Source organism: Diabrotica undecimpunctata, chromosome 2 (assembly GCF_040954645.1).
Source record: "Diabrotica undecimpunctata isolate CICGRU chromosome 2, icDiaUnde3, whole genome shotgun sequence".
Taxonomy (NCBI): domain Eukaryota; kingdom Metazoa; phylum Arthropoda; class Insecta; order Coleoptera; family Chrysomelidae; genus Diabrotica; species Diabrotica undecimpunctata.
The window spans coordinates 1,378,270-1,396,745 of NC_092804.1; the positions used below are offsets into that span (position 1 = coordinate 1,378,270).

Here is an 18,476-nt window from a genome sequence, read left to right on the forward strand (position 1 = left end):
TCATTTTATTGGTACCCTATTTATAGTGTTCCTAAGCGTCATTCTTACTAGCCTTATAAGCTTTTCTGGTATTTTTAATGTTCTCATACCCTCATAAAGCATCGTTCGATTTAGGGAATTATATGCTTATTTAAAATCGATAAATAGCATATCCTAAGTTTTGTTCGTAGCTATTATTTTGTATTAATTTTAACATAGTTATTTAATCAGTAGTTCTTTCTAGTCTAAAATCTCCCTGGTATTCTCCAATCACTATGTTATCATTTTATTAATCTTTTCCTAATAATGTATTTTATAGACTACTGCTATACCTCTATAGTTTTCGCACTTCATTTTGTCTCTTTTTTTATAGATAGTACAAACAAGAGCGCTTTTCCATTGTTTTCCCATATCTTCCTTTTACCAAATTATTAGTGCCAAGTGAAATATTCTCTCCTTTAATCTTTGGCCACCTTCCCTAAAAATCCCAACTGGGATATTACTTTCTTCTGCAGTTTTGATATTTTTTAGGTCTTTTTTTATTTCCTTGACTTTATTGAATCTTGGTTCCTCGCATGAACCATCTTCATCTTCTTGCCAATTCTCATTTCCCTCAAGTTTCTCTTGTTGGTCTGTATTAAATAGATCTTTGAATATTTGAAATATTCCGCCCATCTATTTAATTGTTCTGTTTTTTCACCCAGAAATAAGCCTCCTTTGTTTCTGCAATACTGTGGATAATTTTTCTTAGTTTCTCTGGATTTCTTAATTTCTTGGTAAAAATTCTTTGCCTCTTTGTTTATATATGCTTCTTCTATATGTTTTTAAATCGTTTTTCTAGCTGTTCTCTCTTCCATTTTTTCTTCAAATTCTTTTCACTTCCCTGCTTCTTGCCACATAGTTTTTAATCGTATTTTGTGTATTTTCTTTATCTCTTTGTAGTTTGGCCCTGTTTCTTCTTGCCAAAGCATTCCTACATTATTTATCGAACCAGTCTTGCCGTCTTTTTATATGCTCTGTTTCTATACACTTTTATTTGCTTCCGACATGGCTGTCTGTATCGTCTGCCATTCTTCTTCTATATCCTGTTTGTTGCTCTTGAAGGCGCTCTAATTGTTAATTTAATCTATCTCTAACAGGATTTGGAATTATTGGTAGTTCTTATTAATATTAGAAAGAAAAATAATCAGAAAAAGATTAGTGTCAATAAACCTGAAGTCGTATTATAATATGTAGGTATCACAATAAAAATTTGATGCCTAAAGTGGACAGGACTTCTGGATATAGCTAAGAAAAACGTTTTTGCAAGACCTATTCCCCGAAACTCGATGGAATTAGACGACGAGAAATAAAGACGAGAATAAAGACCAGAACTCAACATCGGTTCAATCAATGAGGTAATATTCTTATTTTTGTAGGACACATCCAGGATGTCAAAAAATATCTAATTTTTGGAATAAAGCAAACAAAGACAAAATGTGCCAATTTCTATAAAAGTTCTAACAAAAATACAATAAACAGCGATAACAATATGAATTTTTTTAATAAATCAACCGATACAATGTAATAAATTGAACAAAAAATTATTATTACATATTATTCCCTGTATTGTATGCATAAATTTTATTTTAATGATCAATATATCTTTCCAATTGTGAGAAAACGATTAAACTAACTTCTATATAAATGCACGAAATATTCGTACTTGATTAAGTACAACCATGGGTTTCAAATATATTTTACTGGCCTCTTTACTGGTTGGCATTGCGTAAGTATCATAATATTAATATTTTTATTTATATTTTTATTCGCTAGATACTATTAGTTTTATTCATTTTATTTAATCCTTAAATTGTTTATCTCAAACTATTCCATTTTTTATTAGTGTTTCAGTCGGATATACCAATTGAGAACTAAGCGTTAACTCTGGTTTGTTATAATAATTTATCTTAATCATAAATCGATTTTTTAGTGCCGGTGATGATATTGTACTTAACAAAAAACGATTTCCAAAGGATTTTATGTTCGGAGTGAGTACCGCGGCATATCAAATTGAAGGTAAGATATTATTTTTTAGTTTTAAAAATTACCATTGAACATCTGAAGATGAAAAATAGGTAAAAACACAGTTAAAATTACAAAAATTAGGAGTATAAACCATTTCTATGTTTAAAAGAAAATCGATTTCCTGTAGATAAAAAGACCCTTTTGGGCTACATTACATAGCGTTTTTAGAGTTCATCATTAGTACTCTTACCAGGTATACATGAATACCGTTTAAAGTGTTTGCACCCACATATTTAGTAGCTTCACCTATGTATAACTGGTAACAACAGTGATGATGGACTTGTTATTCCCCAAACGTTCTGTAATGTAGACCGAAATGGTCTTTTTTTTAAATATGTGTGCCTTTTATAAAGAATTTTTTGAATTTTTTTGATTTTATGGTAATAAATACTAAATTTTTATTTATATCTTCTTCTCTGTCAGAAGTAACATTTATACAAAAATTCACCCAGTTTTACCTAATGCGCCTTTTGCTGCAAGTAGTCATCGCAATAGAAGAGTGTATTCAATGTTTGTTAGATGCCTTGTTTATCATGCTACTGTAAAAGCCTATCTTCATAGATTTAATTTAAGTGAAACAAAATTTTGCGATTTTAATGGTAACAATGACGATATCAATCATTGGATGTTCGGGTGCATATAGAATGATGCTGCTATTAAGTATCTATTGGAAAATCTGATAAAAGAACAAATACCTCTTTCTTAGTGTCAATCTTCTATTGTATATATCTCTCATCATAATATTAGGCTTAACCAAATTTTTTTGGAATATTTACAAAGGACTAAAAGCAAAATTTAGGATGGAATGTGTAATGTGAATATATAAATCTAGCTTTGTTTTCTTTGTCTATCCTTATGTAATATATTTACCTCCTAGCCGTTGCCTGTCTTGTGTTTTAATAAAGTCCCTATGAAAGGCACCTTAGCGTGAAAAGTATCCCTATAATATGTAATCCCTTGTTGGTACTAAATATTCACTTTAAGTTGATTAGGGCCCTGAATGTAACGAATGAAAGTATGGTTTTTTGTCAATCTACTGATTCTTGTGATATTGATGTTTACATTCTATTTTTAATTTACTTTTAGGCAAAGTACTATTTTGTTAATAATTGCAATAGGTCAATACATCAATAACAAATTCAAGTAGTCAAATACATTATCGTGGCTGAATGGATCAAGTTATCCAAATCCATTAATTAAATAAAAAAAATCTTCTTCTTCGTAATCGGTTGTCCAATTCGAACATCACGTCATCTTGAATTATCAATCATTTTGAGTGATTTGTTTTTATTTTTTCATATCTTCTGCAACCTTTAAGCAATGGTTTAATGGAGCTATGTTTTCTTTTGTGATATGTTTGACATATCTTGTTGATGTTCTTTTTCGACCTCCCGCTCCTTGTACCTGTAATGTTAACTTCTTCAGAACAACTCCAGACATATGGTGATGGTGTGACTTTTCTAATTGCTTATTGTGAGGGTACCCAGAAATAAAAATTGATTCAGTCCTTGGTTGACATTGATTATGCTTATTTTTATCTCAGTGATAATTGTATTGGTAATGTTCATTGTAATTTGTGCATAAGCCCTTTGTACTATACCTTGGTAAATGCTTGTGCAATATCCAGGATAATGGTAAAGTATATTTTTTCTCTTTTATTGGCTCTTCTGTCTTTCTTGTCAATTATTTGATGGACCTTATCAATAGTTGAGGTCCGTGAATCCAAACTGGTGAGTTGGTATTATTTTTTTTCTCTGTAATGTCTTTTGTAGTATTTTTAATATAATTTTGAAACAGTTAATAGTAAAAAGATTGGTATATCAGATGTTGCTTAGGATGGAGGTTTGCAAGGTTTCAGACCCATAATAACTTCTGCTTTCATATCGCACAAATATATTCTAACCTAAATGTAGAATAAACATATGTGTAGGTTCAATTATGACTTTCTGCTTAATATTACAAGAGCAACTCCAGTTACTTTTCCTGATAGGTGAATTCTTTAGTACTGGTGGTTAAAGACGTTTTGTAGCATTTAAAAAGAATGAATCAGTACTGTTATTACCTGCCATTTTACTAAGATAATTACAAATTGGCTCATATTTGATCCGTTGGACTCCTATTTGATTTATTACCTCTGCTGTTGAATATAATTTTTTTCTGCGGGGTTTGGACTGCTACCATCTACATGTAAGCTTTGGTCTTTTCGAAATTAGTTTTCTTTTTTTTTTGAATATGATTGTTGCCTTTTAGTCTAATTATTATTTAACTCTAACTGTTCTCTTGTTCGTAGTGGATATGACAGATTAGTAAAATTTTCAAGCTAAAATCTAAAACTTTGCCAATCAGTTCTTTTATTATTTAGTCTAAATGAAGTTTCCTTTTGTATTATCAGAATGATATGAGCTCATACTCCATGTATCCTCAATTTATTGATTACTCATAGAAATATTTTTGGTTATAAAATCTGTTAGATCTAAAATATTGTTAGGAACAGTTGACCAATATGTTGGCTTCCCTGTAACTTCTACATAATAACAAACTGTGCAATTTCTCATTTTTGTTTTTCTCGCTGTTTTTTTATTACTTGAATAATTTTTTTTAATATTTCTAATCTTTTCCCTACCTAAATATTTGATATTTTTATTTTATCGGAGACAAGATTGAAAACTATAAAAACTGTAATCAATCTTATCGTAGCATAAATTTGATAAACAATTTTATTAATACCCTTATGGAGTTAGTTTGTTTTTTTCAGGAGTAAACAATTATTACAATAAGTGTCTTTCCTTTATATAAAGGAATAAATTCCTTTGAATCAATATTCATTCATTCATACGCTTTTTTACATCGTAAATTCTAGGTGCGTGGAATGAAGATGGTAAAGGAGAAACTAACTGGGACCATTTTGCTCACCAAGTCCCATCTCCCGTATATAATGGCGACACAGGCGACGTAGCTTGCGATTCTTACCATAAAATAAAAGAAGATGTAGCCCTATTAAAATATTTAGGAGTTAAGCATTATAGATTTTCTATATCGTGGGCAAGAATTCTTCCAACAGGTAAGCAGAAGATATATAATATACAGGTGAAGCAAAAAGCGGTTGTTTAATTAAGGAAAGCAAATCAATTATTTTATTTTATTTTAGGTATGTTGCTCATAATAATAAATAACATAATTCTTATGCTCTCAACTTTTTGGTTATGTTAGCAATAAACTTTATCCCTTATAAAAACAACGAAAAAGAGTTGATCTGAAAGTTTTGATGCATCAGCAGTTTTTATGGTTTATTAGTAAATACTTTTTTAGGATGAATCATTTATTTTATGTAACCTCAAATTTCCTTTATTTATATCTATAAAAATATTTGTTTCCTTTGATTAATTTCGTTCTTTATTTACTCGAAAGCGTCTATATCCTGAGAATATCTGCGTCAGATAACAGTTGACCTCGCGATGTTTGCGATTCAGCCAAACATTCACTTATAGTTGCTGCAAACACCAACTGCATTTTTTATCGGCGCATGCTGTTTGCCGTTCACTTATCCTGATTAAGGCATAATTTAGTTGTAGTTGAATCTCTTCGCCAATAAAAGTTTTCTTTTCTTAAACTTGCACTCCAATTGATAGCATCCCATCTATGATGTATATAGCATCCTTAGATACTGCGCGGAATACGCTTTTAACTCTTAAAGCCCACAGAACATATACTGCGACCTTCCAGTGTAATTTCTGTGTTTCGAGAGTATCAACCTAAATGTATATTTTGTATGTCAATACTGGCATGACCGCTGACGTCAGTAATGTCCTCTTGCTTTGTTTTTGTGCCACCTACATTCGACATTGGCCGTAATAAGGCTGCCCTTAATACTGACGCATTAGCACGACATTTTCTATCTCCATGAGTCAGACAGTAATCATCAGTCCCAAGTAACGATGGAAAAGTTATAATGTTATTTCATATTCTCCAATGCTCAGCGTTTAGGTTTCCATCAGTTTTGTGGTTCACTTGTTGTAAATTGACTGAATTCATCCACATCAAGGTGCCTTATGACGACCACCACAGCCATCGGTATATGCTAAACGTTTAGCCATTCCTCAGTCTGGCCATGCAATAGAAGGCCTAGCTCGGAGCCCTGTAGTACTCCTACACTAATTTTATATTGCTCGGACCGGACTTTATGACATACTTTAAAAGTCGATTAGTGAAGTAGCTAGTCACTATCCTCTTTAGAGTTGCCGATACCAGACTGTATTTTTTCGTACTCATCTGCGCATCTAGTGTTCTAGACTGTCCTTTTCTTAGAACTATACTAATTGCTGTTAGGGAGGGGTTTAACTGCTACCTTAATTCTTTAATAGACTGTTTGCTCCAATATGTCGTTGGCTGTATCCAGCGGACACACGGATGATAAGATGATAGTTTATGTGATGGGTTTTTCCCTTGTGGAAAAAGTAATAGTTTTTTATGATTCCATATTTGCGGGATAGTACCCCTCATTGGAGCATATAATATAGACGAGGAACATTGCTGGTGATTCTGTGATAGCTGCTTTTAAAGCGATGTTTAAGATTATATCTAGGCTCAAATCTTTATTATTACCTATTCAATTACATTCCTTCATTAGTTAATCTTACATGATCGATGCTAATTCTTTAGCTCTTTTCTTGGTTAATAAAAGTCTTGTTAAGGATACAACCTAACCAAGATCCTTTCTAGAAGTTGAGATCATGCGGGAGTTGACATTGACTGGCTTTTCAGGTAAATCATGTCCATCTTATATAGCCTGCTCTACAGATCATTCTTCTACTCATTGATAAGCTCCATGTATCTTTGAATTCTGCTTACTTTGATTACTTTATTAGATTTCTGCGTATTTTTTACTGTCACCAGATTTGAAGAGTTTTTTTATCTCCAGTTACGCTGAGAAGCGTGAGCGTTTTTACGATCTGAGGCTTCCACGACTCTTTTCATCAGCTGATTGCCAACAGTACCGGATTATAATCACTGGCTGTGTAAATATCCAACATCTTTCAGAAACAGTTCCCCTTAACTAGGCAAGTGCTGACGAAAGTGAGATCCACGATAGAACTGGCTTCTAGTAAGTGTTGGTTAATCAGCGTTGTTAATCAAGACCACATCTAGTATGACCAAGATCTCTAGTAACCCTTTATCTCAAGCATTGGTTTTCTTACTACTCTAATCCGCTGCCCAAGCTAAAAGAGCATGGGAAAGTTCTTCTTTTCTCAGTTAGTCGATCCAGGAAGTTAGTAAACTTATCGAGTAGGAGACTAGGCCAAAAAAAGCAGCTGTAGAAATAGTTATCTCCTACCCTTGCAGTACAAAGCCAAGGTCTGTGTTCTTAACCACATTCTGTAAAAGTAAGTTGCCATATTACCAGATGACAAAGCCAACGGCGTTATTTATTTTCCAAGAGTAGATGCTTTTTATAGCTCCGGTAGAGGCCGCAACAAGAAGTTATGGTCAACAAGAAGTTTAGTAAATACTCATAAAAACAACACAATTTGTTCTTGTTGAGATATTATTCACAAAATCACATGTTTCAGCATTAAAAAATTCACTTAACGTTAAACCAAAAGAACACAAAATATAACACAACTTGTGTAAAAATAAAATTTCTCAGATGAGTAAAAAGTATTACAATAAAATAGAGGAAATGGGAAAGAGAATAAACTAATAAATAAACTAATAAAAACAAATCAATCAGCAAACTGCAAATGTAAGGAAGTAAAAAATAAATTTAAAAAAAAATGTCTTCAATACGAAAAAAACTGTAAAAGAAATAGATAAGTTAAGTAATGGATTAGGTTTTTTTTAGATAGATATTCTCCTTTATGTTTCTCTCTTACCAGAGACTGGATATTCTAACCTTATCTACTTTTGTTCTAAGCCATAGTTTAACCAAGCCTGACAACCTCTTAAAAATTACATTAGGGTGATACAATTCATTGCAGTGAGAAGGATTAATTTGTGTAAATACGAATTACTTCACCCCGCCCCAATGCTTCAGACCATCTACTTTTGCTTCTGTTTATGGTGCTACCAAACACTCTTTTTCAGGAAGTTGCTCTTTCAGAAAAATGTTAATGTCTCTTCCATTTTTTTTTAACCCATTAATTAAAATTCTCTTTTACCTATTTTTTTGAAATTCTAGTAAAAGCATCTTTTTGTTTATTTAAGGATACATCAACAAAATAAACCAAGCAGGTATCAACTATTATAAAAGTCTTCTCAAGGAACTCAAAGCCAATAACATTATACCTATTGTAACATTACTCCACTTCGATACCCCACAACCGATAGAAGAAATAGGAGGTTGGTTGAACGAGTGGGTAGTCGACCGATACGTGGAATACGCCGAAGTGTGTTTTAAAAATTTTGGAGAAGACGTGCAGTATTGGACAACTTTTAATGAGCCCGTATTAATGTGTATTATGGGTTACGGGATTGGTGTGGTGGCGCCTGGAAGAAAAACTAGCGGGATTGGAGAGTACCTTTGTGCTCATAATGTTATCAGAGCCCATGCTAAGGTCTTTCATAAATATAAGGAGAACTACAACCCAACGAAAAAAGGTAAAATAGTTTATTTATTTAACATTAATAAAGTCGAGTTCTAATTATGTTATCGAAAATAAACAAAATTTTAATTGGAAATAAGTTTATATTTCGTGGGTTTTTGGAAACCAACATATATTTGGTTTTTTCTTCGTTTATCCCAAGTCTTAATTTACTTGTCGCGTCCGCAAGCACCACGTCTCTCATACTTCTGCCCACTCTAACTATCTCCTCAACGAATGCGAGAATTTGTATCGATCTATTGAAAATAGTTCCATTCATTGTAATATTTAATTGTCTGATTGTCTTTCCCAAGGCAATAATACAAAGGAGACACGACAGCGCGTCCACCTGTCATAGACCATTATTAATGTCAAAGAACGTAGAGTTTTCTCCTTCAATTCTAACGGATGAGCGTACATTTTGCATTGTTAGTTGGGTCAACTTAACTAACTTAGGTGGGATCCCAAAGTCTATCATTCCATTATATAATGCAGTTCTTTTCACACTGTCTATTATAGTGACTTTTCTAGAATCTGCCTATGTACTTATGTTTGATGTGTAGTTGACTTTCCAGCAGTAAATATGCATTGATATTGACCAGCAATATCCTTTGTAAAATGTATAAGTCTTGCAAACAAGGCATTGCCGAAAATTTTATACGCAGATGCTAACAGGGTAATGCCTCTATATAGTTCTTAAACTCCAAGTGGTCACCCTTTTTATGCAACGGACATATTATTTCCTTTAGCCTCTCTTCTGGTACCAATTCATTCTGCCATATAAGTACCATTAGTTTATGGATTGCTGTAAAAAGTTGATCACCACCTTTTTTATACATTTCCGAACAGACCCATCGATTCCTGATGCCTTTGAGTTTTAGGATGGCATTTGACACTTCTTCTCTTGTTGAGTCTTCACTGTGTAGTTGACGTTGTAGATTTTGTCGATTGTCTGTGATGTAGACCTTTGAAGATCTTTAATTCTGCCTTTTGAGCAAGTACAGCTATTAAATCATCCTCAGATCTTTTTCAACTGAATATAAATGCAACTGATAACTACATAATATAATTAAAAAACGTTAAAATATCAACAACTGTCTTCTTCTTTTTTCTTTACGTGTCTTCTCCGCGACGAAGGTTGGCAATCCTCATGGCTATTCTGATCTTAGATGCTGCCGCTCTGAATAGTTCTATTGATGTGACTCCTTACCATTCCCTTAAGTTACGCAACCATGAGATCCTTCTCTCTCCTGTCATAGACTACTTTAAATACTATTTTTGTTATAGCCTACTCGAAATATGCACATGATATTCTGTAAGTGCAGTAAAATAAAAAGTAAACACGTCCTACTTTTAGTTTTTATATTATGTGAAGTGAAAAATAAAATCTTGAATGTACCTCTGGTGTTACCGGATGATTATGCTTATCGAGCAACATCCATTCCTCGGGGGTCAAAGGCCCTCTGGCTGGATTATGTTACTCTCTGGACGTAATCATCATAATAACACTCTTGGTGTATAAATAACTATTATATAAATTTAAACTTATACAAAGTTTGTTACTACAGGTTTGATAGGAATATCTTTGGTTACTGCTTGGAATGACCCCAAAACTGACAAGCCGGAGGACATCGAAGCTGCTAATAGGCTTATGCTGTTCACTGTAAGCAATCAATCAAAATATATATTTGACAGTTTTTATAGTTACAGGTTTTGTATATTTACAATATTTTAGCTGCATTATGTTTTGTATATTTTACCTGCAACTGACTTGTCTAATTATAAAGGTACCGTTTCTTTAGATGTTGATTTTAAAACAAATTTAAAAAAATATACAGACTGATCTTAACTTATAGATAGGTAGAAAGAAGAAAGAAGATTATTGAAGAGAATGAAAAGTTAAATACTAAAAAAAATTCTTAATCAGATAGTATTTCTCTATTATTGAACCATAATTAAAATAGTTTTGTCAATTTTTCGTAAAACTTGTTACTTTTATATTATTCATTTATAGGTGTTTGTATATATATCTATATATCTGATCCAAGAGTTTTTCTATTTTTAAGAATTTATACTGCTTTTCACTTCTTTTTTTGATATCCTTATTTGGAATTTATCTGGTAGTATGTTTTGTCTAATATCTTCAAAGTGTATTTACCTACGATTAATCCACAAGCTAATGTATAAAAAACTAGATGTTGACATTAGTGACACTCAATTCGCCGTCAATATATTAATCCAAAGGGGTATGGATGTCCACCAAAAGACGTTTGATAAAGTAAAGTATGATCATCGAATGAAATATTGGAAAATCAGAATAAAAAAAAGCTTTATAAGATAAGAACGCCTATAAATATGGATAATTAATTGTCTGAACAGACCAAAAATAAAAATTTAAAGACGATTTAAACAGAAATGCATTGAATTTACACTGCTATTTAATATGTTCTGCAAGTACATTTTCAACGAAACTTGAACCACATATAACACGGTAATCTATGTAAATAGGAGAATAATTAATAATACACGGTACACCGATGGCTAGCACCTTGCATGACTTACAAGACTTGTTAGAAAAAATCAAATAGAGTAAACAATTACTATGTACTGATAGTAAAATAAAAAGAAGCAAATCGAGTTGCAGACAAAGAGCATTATGGTCAAAAAAACCTCTGTAAAACCAGAAAAAATTTCTAATGATTGCTAAAATCCGGTGGAAGATGGCACCATCACCATAACAATGATGCTAAGACTGTAGTAGCCTTAAGGTAATTTCAAAAGCAATCGTCCTCCCATATATATGTAGAGAAGGAAGGCTTAAATGCTATATTCGTTTACGATGATAATGCCTTCCTTGGGCTCTTCTCCCTAGAGCCATCTTTTTTGTGGAATATTAGTTGCCTGTGCGTTTCTTGGTCAAAGGTGTAAAATGGCTGGCTGGTCGGATTAGCGCAGTTACTTTCTTGTTCATTCTCTGTATAAATTCTGTAGTAGTTTCTTCCATTCTTTTCTATATTTTTCTCTGTTTTTGACTTCACTTCATTTAAATCCAATTTTTTTTGTGTTTTTTTATTTCAAATTATTTTTCAGCTGTTGTCTGGTTTGCCTCTCTTTCTTTTTCCCTCAGGTTGGAATTTAAGTGTTTATATCGATAGGTTTTTTTAATTTATCCTCAAAGTATGGGCAACTTGTTTCCATTTTTTCCTTGATTATATTATTTTCCTTTGTTCTCTTCTCTCTCTCTTCAATGGCGCTACAGTACAAATCGAGCCTCGGCCTCCTTCAAACTATGCCTCCAATCTTGCTGATCAAGCGCCGATCTTCTCTAGGTTCTCACGTCAAGCAAGTTTTGCGTGTCTGTTGCCACTTTATCCTCCCACCTTTTGTGCACTCCTCTTGTTCTCTTCTACAGTCCTGTAATAGTTATTATGTTAAGCGAGTTATTCATAACTTTTCTTAAACATTTGTTTACAAAAGTTCGTATCTTTTAAGTTATAGTTTCATTCTGATTCCATGTTTCTGCTGCATAGAGTAGTATACTTTTTATGTAGCTATTAAGAATTAAAATTTTGTTCAATATTTCACTCGCTACCAAATTTTATTTAAAGCATTAAATGCGCGTTGCGACTTTTTAACTTATGTCATTTTTACACCCATAAATTAAGTTTTAAAAACTAAAAAAACCTAATTTATGGTCTTCAGTAAAAATAAAATTAGAGACGTCCAACTGTTTATCAAGAATACACCAGTGGTCTGAGTAAAACAGTTTACCTATCTTGGAACAATAGTAAACGAACAATAGTATCACTCACAAAAAGTAAAATGTAGAATAGATAAGGCTAGAAGTGCATTCAACAACATGGTCAAACTCTTTAAAAGCCACAACCTTAATATAAAGATAAATGTAAGGTTCCTACGATGTTATATCTTCTCGATATTATACTACGGACTTAAGTCCTAGATAGTCCCTGAAACGATGGAGAAAAAACTTGAAGCCTTTGAGATGTGGCTATACAGAAGAATCCCAAGGATATAATGGACGGACAAGATAAACGATATTCTACTTCAAAGAATGGGGAAAAAAGAGAAGTGGTGTATACGATTAAAAAGAGAAAATTAGAATATCTCTGACTCATAATGAGAAATGGAACTAAATACAGATTACTGAAAATAATCCTTCAAGGCCAAGTATTCGAAAAGCAATGAATTGGGAGAAGATGACTATCATATTTAAAAACCTGAGAAAATGGTTCTCCACAACAACAACTTATCTATTTAAAGCATCAGTTAATAAAATAATTATAGCCAGAATGATCGCCAACATCATTCGAAATGAATAGACACCAAAAGAAGAAAAATTTTTACACCCCCTTCCTTCTTTCCTTCATCTCCCTTCTGTAATTGATCCCAACATGTGAACGTCTTCTACTTTCTTATCCTTTATCATTATTTTATTGTTTAGGTGGTTAATATTTTTTTAAATTTTGCCTTAAGTACTGTGTCAACTTGTTAATTTTTATTTGTATATGATTCAAGTAAGTAACGGAAATGAACGCAGCCTCTGAGATTTTGAGATTGGCAAATATCCAAAATTACATTTGGATAAACAATTCTGAGCTATGCCGAACATAGTGTGGTGCTATAGTCTCAATCAACCTCTCTACTGACTTATCATCGAAATGTATTGATTTCTCGATTGCCGAGCCCCCGCTCTGGATTAGGCCCAGTTCGGCGACTCATCGTTAGTATGTGGGACCATGGAAATCAGTTGCATATGATTTCAGTGTTGTGAGGAGGCAGATAATCAGCTGCTTATTCAAGATCTAACTGTTTGATTAAGTTCCATCTGATGCATTTTTAATAATCAATTACTTTTCACTAACAAAAAAGTTTGATTAAGTTGATTTTGTTTGATATCCCATATATATATATTACCCAGTTAAAGACCTTTTCAATTCGCTAAGGCTAAAATCTAAATGTTTTCCTATTTATTTGTTTGTTCCAGGTTAATGCTAAAACTACAAAATGTGATCATTGGTAGAGCATTTGGCACGAAACTCTGCTTGGTTGCTTCTTAGTTTCTTATGTAGTTTCGGCTTCAGTCTTTCAAATATGATTTTACCAACACTTTGAATGTGGCGTTTAGTATTGTTATTGCTGGCCAATTATTGCATCTACTTAAATGAACTTTTTTGGATATCTATATTAACAGTCTCTTCTGTTACTACTCTGGTAATTCTTTGCCATTCTAAATTTTTCTCAAACATTTATGTAACATTTTTATTGGTTACTCAGTATTTGCTTTTATTAAGTCAATTAATAAATATAAGGCTATTTTTTAGAAGTATAAAATTATTTCCAATTTTTTTCTTTGTAATTTTTCCAATATTCACTTCTAGTGTCTGGTGTTTGTTTTCTACATATGACTTGTTTTATTTCATGTTAAGTATAAATTTCTTTAAACTATTACTTCCATCTTTTTGTTATTTCCTACCCATTTTTTTTATGATTTCTTGTTTATCCTGTATTCCTTGTATTTGTCTTTGTGCTCTTCCTGTTAGGTTTTGTATAATTGTGTATTGTTTTTGTAGGTTGTTTTCTTGCCCTACTTTTTCTGATATTTCTAGCGACTCATTTCTTTAGTTTCTTTTATCTTTTCTGGCTTGTTTCTTTACTTTGTCTCCTTTTACATTGCGTATCCTTTCAAGTGACCTCTTGTTTTTTGATTCTTTCTTTTCTAAGATTTCTTCTCTAATTTTCTTTATTTCTTCTATGAGTTGTGAAGTATCTGCAGTTATCCATTTATATCTTTTCTTCCTTTAAATCCTCTTGTTTGTTGTACTATTTTAAAATGCACTACTTCTTTAAAATGCTTTCATGTCTCTTCGACTGACTTTCCAGTTTGCTGTAGCACAATTTGGTGTATTGTCAGTTTCTCAGTAAATTTATTTCTTATTTTCTTTTGTTTCATGGCGTCGTCGTTATATTTACTCCTTCTGTTGGTTTTGTAGTTTTTATCTCTAGCTAATTTTAGCCTTAGATTTGCTCTGACTAGAATATGACTCTAAATCAACTTCTCTTAAGGTCCCAATATCTTTCAACCAGCTTCTTTATTTAGATTTAATTGTTATGTGATCTATTTGGCATATAAAACCTATAAAATTATTGTTGATTTGGTGGTTCATTTATAAAAGTAGTTGTTAATGAGTATGTTCCATTACTAAGTTGTCATCTTGTAAGTAAATACTGATCTATTAAAATTTGCTAAAAGTCGTTTCTTCGACTAACAAATACTTGATGATCTTAAGGCACCTTACTTATCATCAGCATTATTAGTGTTATACTCATGATCTCCTAAATACCAGATCACTTTTATAATCCAGAGCAACAAATCATCTGATTTTTAAATTTGTGATATATATGTCATTGTTGAGGAGCAGACCTAAAAGTGAAAATAAAACCCTTAGAGGAATGTATGTTAACAAAATCTTATTTAATAAATTTTAGACATACATAAATCATTTATGCTTTAGTTTGGCTGGTTCGCACATCCAATCGTATTTGGCTCATATCCACAAGAAATGGAAAAAAAAGTTGGTAATAGAAGTAGTACCCAGGGATACTCAGGATCCCGTCATCCTGGATTTACTGACGAAGAATCGGCATATATTGCTGGTACAGCAGACTACTTTGGAATTAACTATTACACGTCTGTACTTATTGAACATTATAAAGATGAACACAAAAACGAAGCATCGTGGTCAGCTGATACTGAAGTGATTCAATTTCAACCACCAGAATGGGAGGATACAATAGTCAATATGTTTAAAGTAAGTTTTTTTATAACAATAAATGTTTTTATTGTTGTTTTTTGTTTAAACAAGTATATTTATATTTGATTTTTTATTTTGTTACCTAGAAATATAAGATGCAGGTAGATAATTTTAAAAAAACTACATACAAACTGCCAGCAAAGATTTTTGGCCCACGCATACATTCTTCTATTTTTGATACCTTTTTCTACAAATCAGGTGTATAGGATCAGATCTGGCTCCGTCCATCGTGCATGATTTCCATGATTTAACAAGAAGTAGAACAAAAACAAATTTTCGATCCTCTTCGATCATTTTAAATAGAATCTTTTACACTGCGCAAACTGTACTTTCCACCCACTGTCCGGGAGGTTTCAGTATTGTTTCAGCTTCCTTCTTGAAATCATACAAGATGAAATTTTAGCCTACTTTTACAACAGTTGCCTGCTGTGAAATGATATCGATGTACCGATTTGGACTCAGTATTGTAACTATTTTACGAAATTCCTTTTCGCTGTTTCCAAACACTCTATCTGCTGAAAGATAGGAGTGGCCAGTTACTGGAAATACCAGTTTTACTGTTTTAATAAAAGGATGTTCCACCAACCATTTGCAACAAATCATTATTATAGTGGAATTTTTATTTTGACTTTCGCTGCTGTCTGAGGTCAGTCTAATGGTAGTGATATTGGTAGGATGCGTCTTGTTTAGGTGGTTATACACTGCAGATGCTATAGTATTAGAATTTTTGAGAAAGTGTTCTCTGTCCGAACATTTGCGAAATCTTGTTTTGAGCAGCAAATAGAAAGCTTTTGCCCTCAAGCTATGAACTTTTATTTTCTACTCTGAACTGATTGTTCTAGTAGTTGCAGACATGTAGAACACATATCTGTATTAGGATTGCCAAATCCTAAATAATTGTATTCGATGTTGAAAATATGTCTGAAGTAAGATTCTTTTGCCGGTGCTGAATATTCATTTCTGTATAGTGTGTACAGTTTTTGGATATTTAGATTACTTAGCAAATATTTACTGATTGAACTTTCGCTTCTACAATAACGTGTTTCTGAACACAGAAGTTTGCGAATAAAGGCATGTACTGATGTCTTTTTTAGCCTTGAATAGGTTGGCTTTACGGTCTCCTCCTCTTTTTTCTCCTGGAAACTCTCCACTTACGAAAGACTATTGAACCAAATTTGAGACACGTCCTTTTTTAAAACAAAGCTCTGATAAATACTTATAGATTGTTTATCGACTTTTATATAATATTTTATGGTACACTGCTTGGTTGCTTTTAATGGAGTTTGATCTCCGATTTTACCTATATGTCTATGTGCCTTAGATAATATTGAGAAAGACAAATTTAAAGAAAACCATAAAATTTTAAATCTAATTTAGATAATATATCCAAACAGTGCTTTATGCGTATTTGGAAAAAATCTATCCTATTTCCTTTTACCAGGGAATATGCTGTAAATATATTTTATTATTCCAGCTCTAGCCTACCTTATGTTACCTTATCTACTAAAAAGTTTTTATTTTAGGTTTACCCTCAAGGTATATACAAACTTGTAAAATGGGTTTCCAAGACTTATAATAATATACCTATCATTATTACCGAAAATGGATATCCCGATGACGGATCAACATTAGAAGATGACAAGCGTATTAGTTATATTAAGGTAATAAGTCTTACTTCATGATACGTACATGTAACTTATTGTTTAAACTTTTAGCGCCATCTTAGTAAGTTGAGAGACGCGCTGGATGAAGGGGTTAATCTCATTGGTTACACTTACTGGAGTTTCATGGACAATTTTGAATGGTTAAGCGGCTATTCGTAAGTTATCTAAATCTGTTTTTAAGTAGGATTGTTTAGAGTGTTGGAATAATTTTGGTTTTAAGAAAAACCATTGTTTTAATGACATTTCAGCAAGGTTGCACTTACCATTATCAAGTCGAATCGTAACGATTCTTGGTATTGCTTGAAAATTTATGGTTTCTGACGTAAAAAATGACATCCATGTTCGAAGGACCATTTTAAAATCATACGTTAATACAATAATTTATATCTTTTAAATGTGTGTCAATTTAACAACGGTAGTGTTTTTATTTTATTTTTTTTTTTTTGTATTTATTAATTTTTATGACTATATTACCTTATAATATTTTTAGAGTAAAGTTTGGTGTCTTTGCCATCGACTTCAACAGTCCCAACAGGACCAGAACACCCAGAAAATCTGCTGAGTATCTCAAAAATGTGTACGCGACCAGATGCATTATGGAAGACAATTCTCAATGTTCTGATTAAACACAACTTACTTATATTTATTACACTGAAATCAACTATGTTATTTAAACATACATAAAATAAAAATTATTTTTCTTATTTTGTTTTTTAATGCTTCAGTTTAAGAGACCCAATCGCCCAAAAACAGTTTTGATTAACTTTTACAATGAAAAATATCCAAACAGATTACAATGTTTAAAACATTTTTGATCCTATCAGACAATCATCAGTGAAAATTTGGTACTTGCATAAGCCTCTCATAAATAAATCAGGGTAGATCTGTGAAAAGGCTAGAATACAATCTCACTATTAAAAACAGAAACAGGAAAATGGGAAAAAAATCCACTTGAAAATGCTAAAACATTTGCGACACACTTTACAAATTTTTTTTAAGCCAACCGACGAAAAATAGTTACTGCAAACTTTCTGCTAAGAGATTGTTTCAGTACTCACAAAACCTTATCGTTTAGTACTTCCTAAAAAAATATTCACTAAGAAATAAAGTAAAAAATATTATACACCACAACATTACTACTACTGTCCTTTTAAAAACAATCGATCTATTTCCCTTGAATTAATAACTTAAACTTACCGTTGATAGATGGCGCCTTTTAAATTTTTTTTTTTTATTTAAATTAATGTGTCTCGGCTGCAATGACCATTGACACAAACAATATTGTGTTCAATAATTACACTAAGCACATGTCACTAATTCCTACAGTTAATAAAGAGGCAAAACAAGGCCTTACA

At 32.1% G+C, this 18,476-nt stretch overlaps 1 protein-coding gene across 1 annotated transcript; it reads left to right on the forward strand.

The window, feature by feature from the left end:
- The first annotated feature begins 1,670 nt into the window (after positions 1–1,670).
- LOC140433129 (myrosinase 1-like) lies at positions 1,671–17,825 on the forward strand. Its single transcript, XM_072521180.1, has 9 exons — positions 1,671–1,747; positions 1,952–2,037; positions 4,907–5,107; positions 8,248–8,640; positions 10,193–10,287; positions 15,158–15,454; positions 16,981–17,118; positions 17,173–17,276; positions 17,612–17,825. The coding sequence occupies exons 1-9, from the start codon at positions 1,701–1,703 to the stop codon at positions 17,745–17,747; spliced, it is 1,497 nt and encodes a 498-aa protein (XP_072377281.1). The 5' UTR covers positions 1,671–1,700; the 3' UTR covers positions 17,748–17,825.
- Positions 17,826–18,476: the final 651 nt, after the last annotated feature.

Coding starts and splice junctions, on each gene's coding strand:
- LOC140433129 (XM_072521180.1), top strand. CDS start 1,701: ATGGGTTTCAAATATATTTTACTGGCCTCTTTACTGGTTGGCATTGC. Junction 2,038..4,906: donor CGCGGCATATCAAATTGAAG/GTAAGATATTAT, acceptor CGTAAATTCTAG/GTGCGTGGAATGAAGATGGT. Junction 17,277..17,611: donor GAATGGTTAAGCGGCTATTC/GTAAGTTATCTA, acceptor TAATATTTTTAG/AGTAAAGTTTGGTGTCTTTG.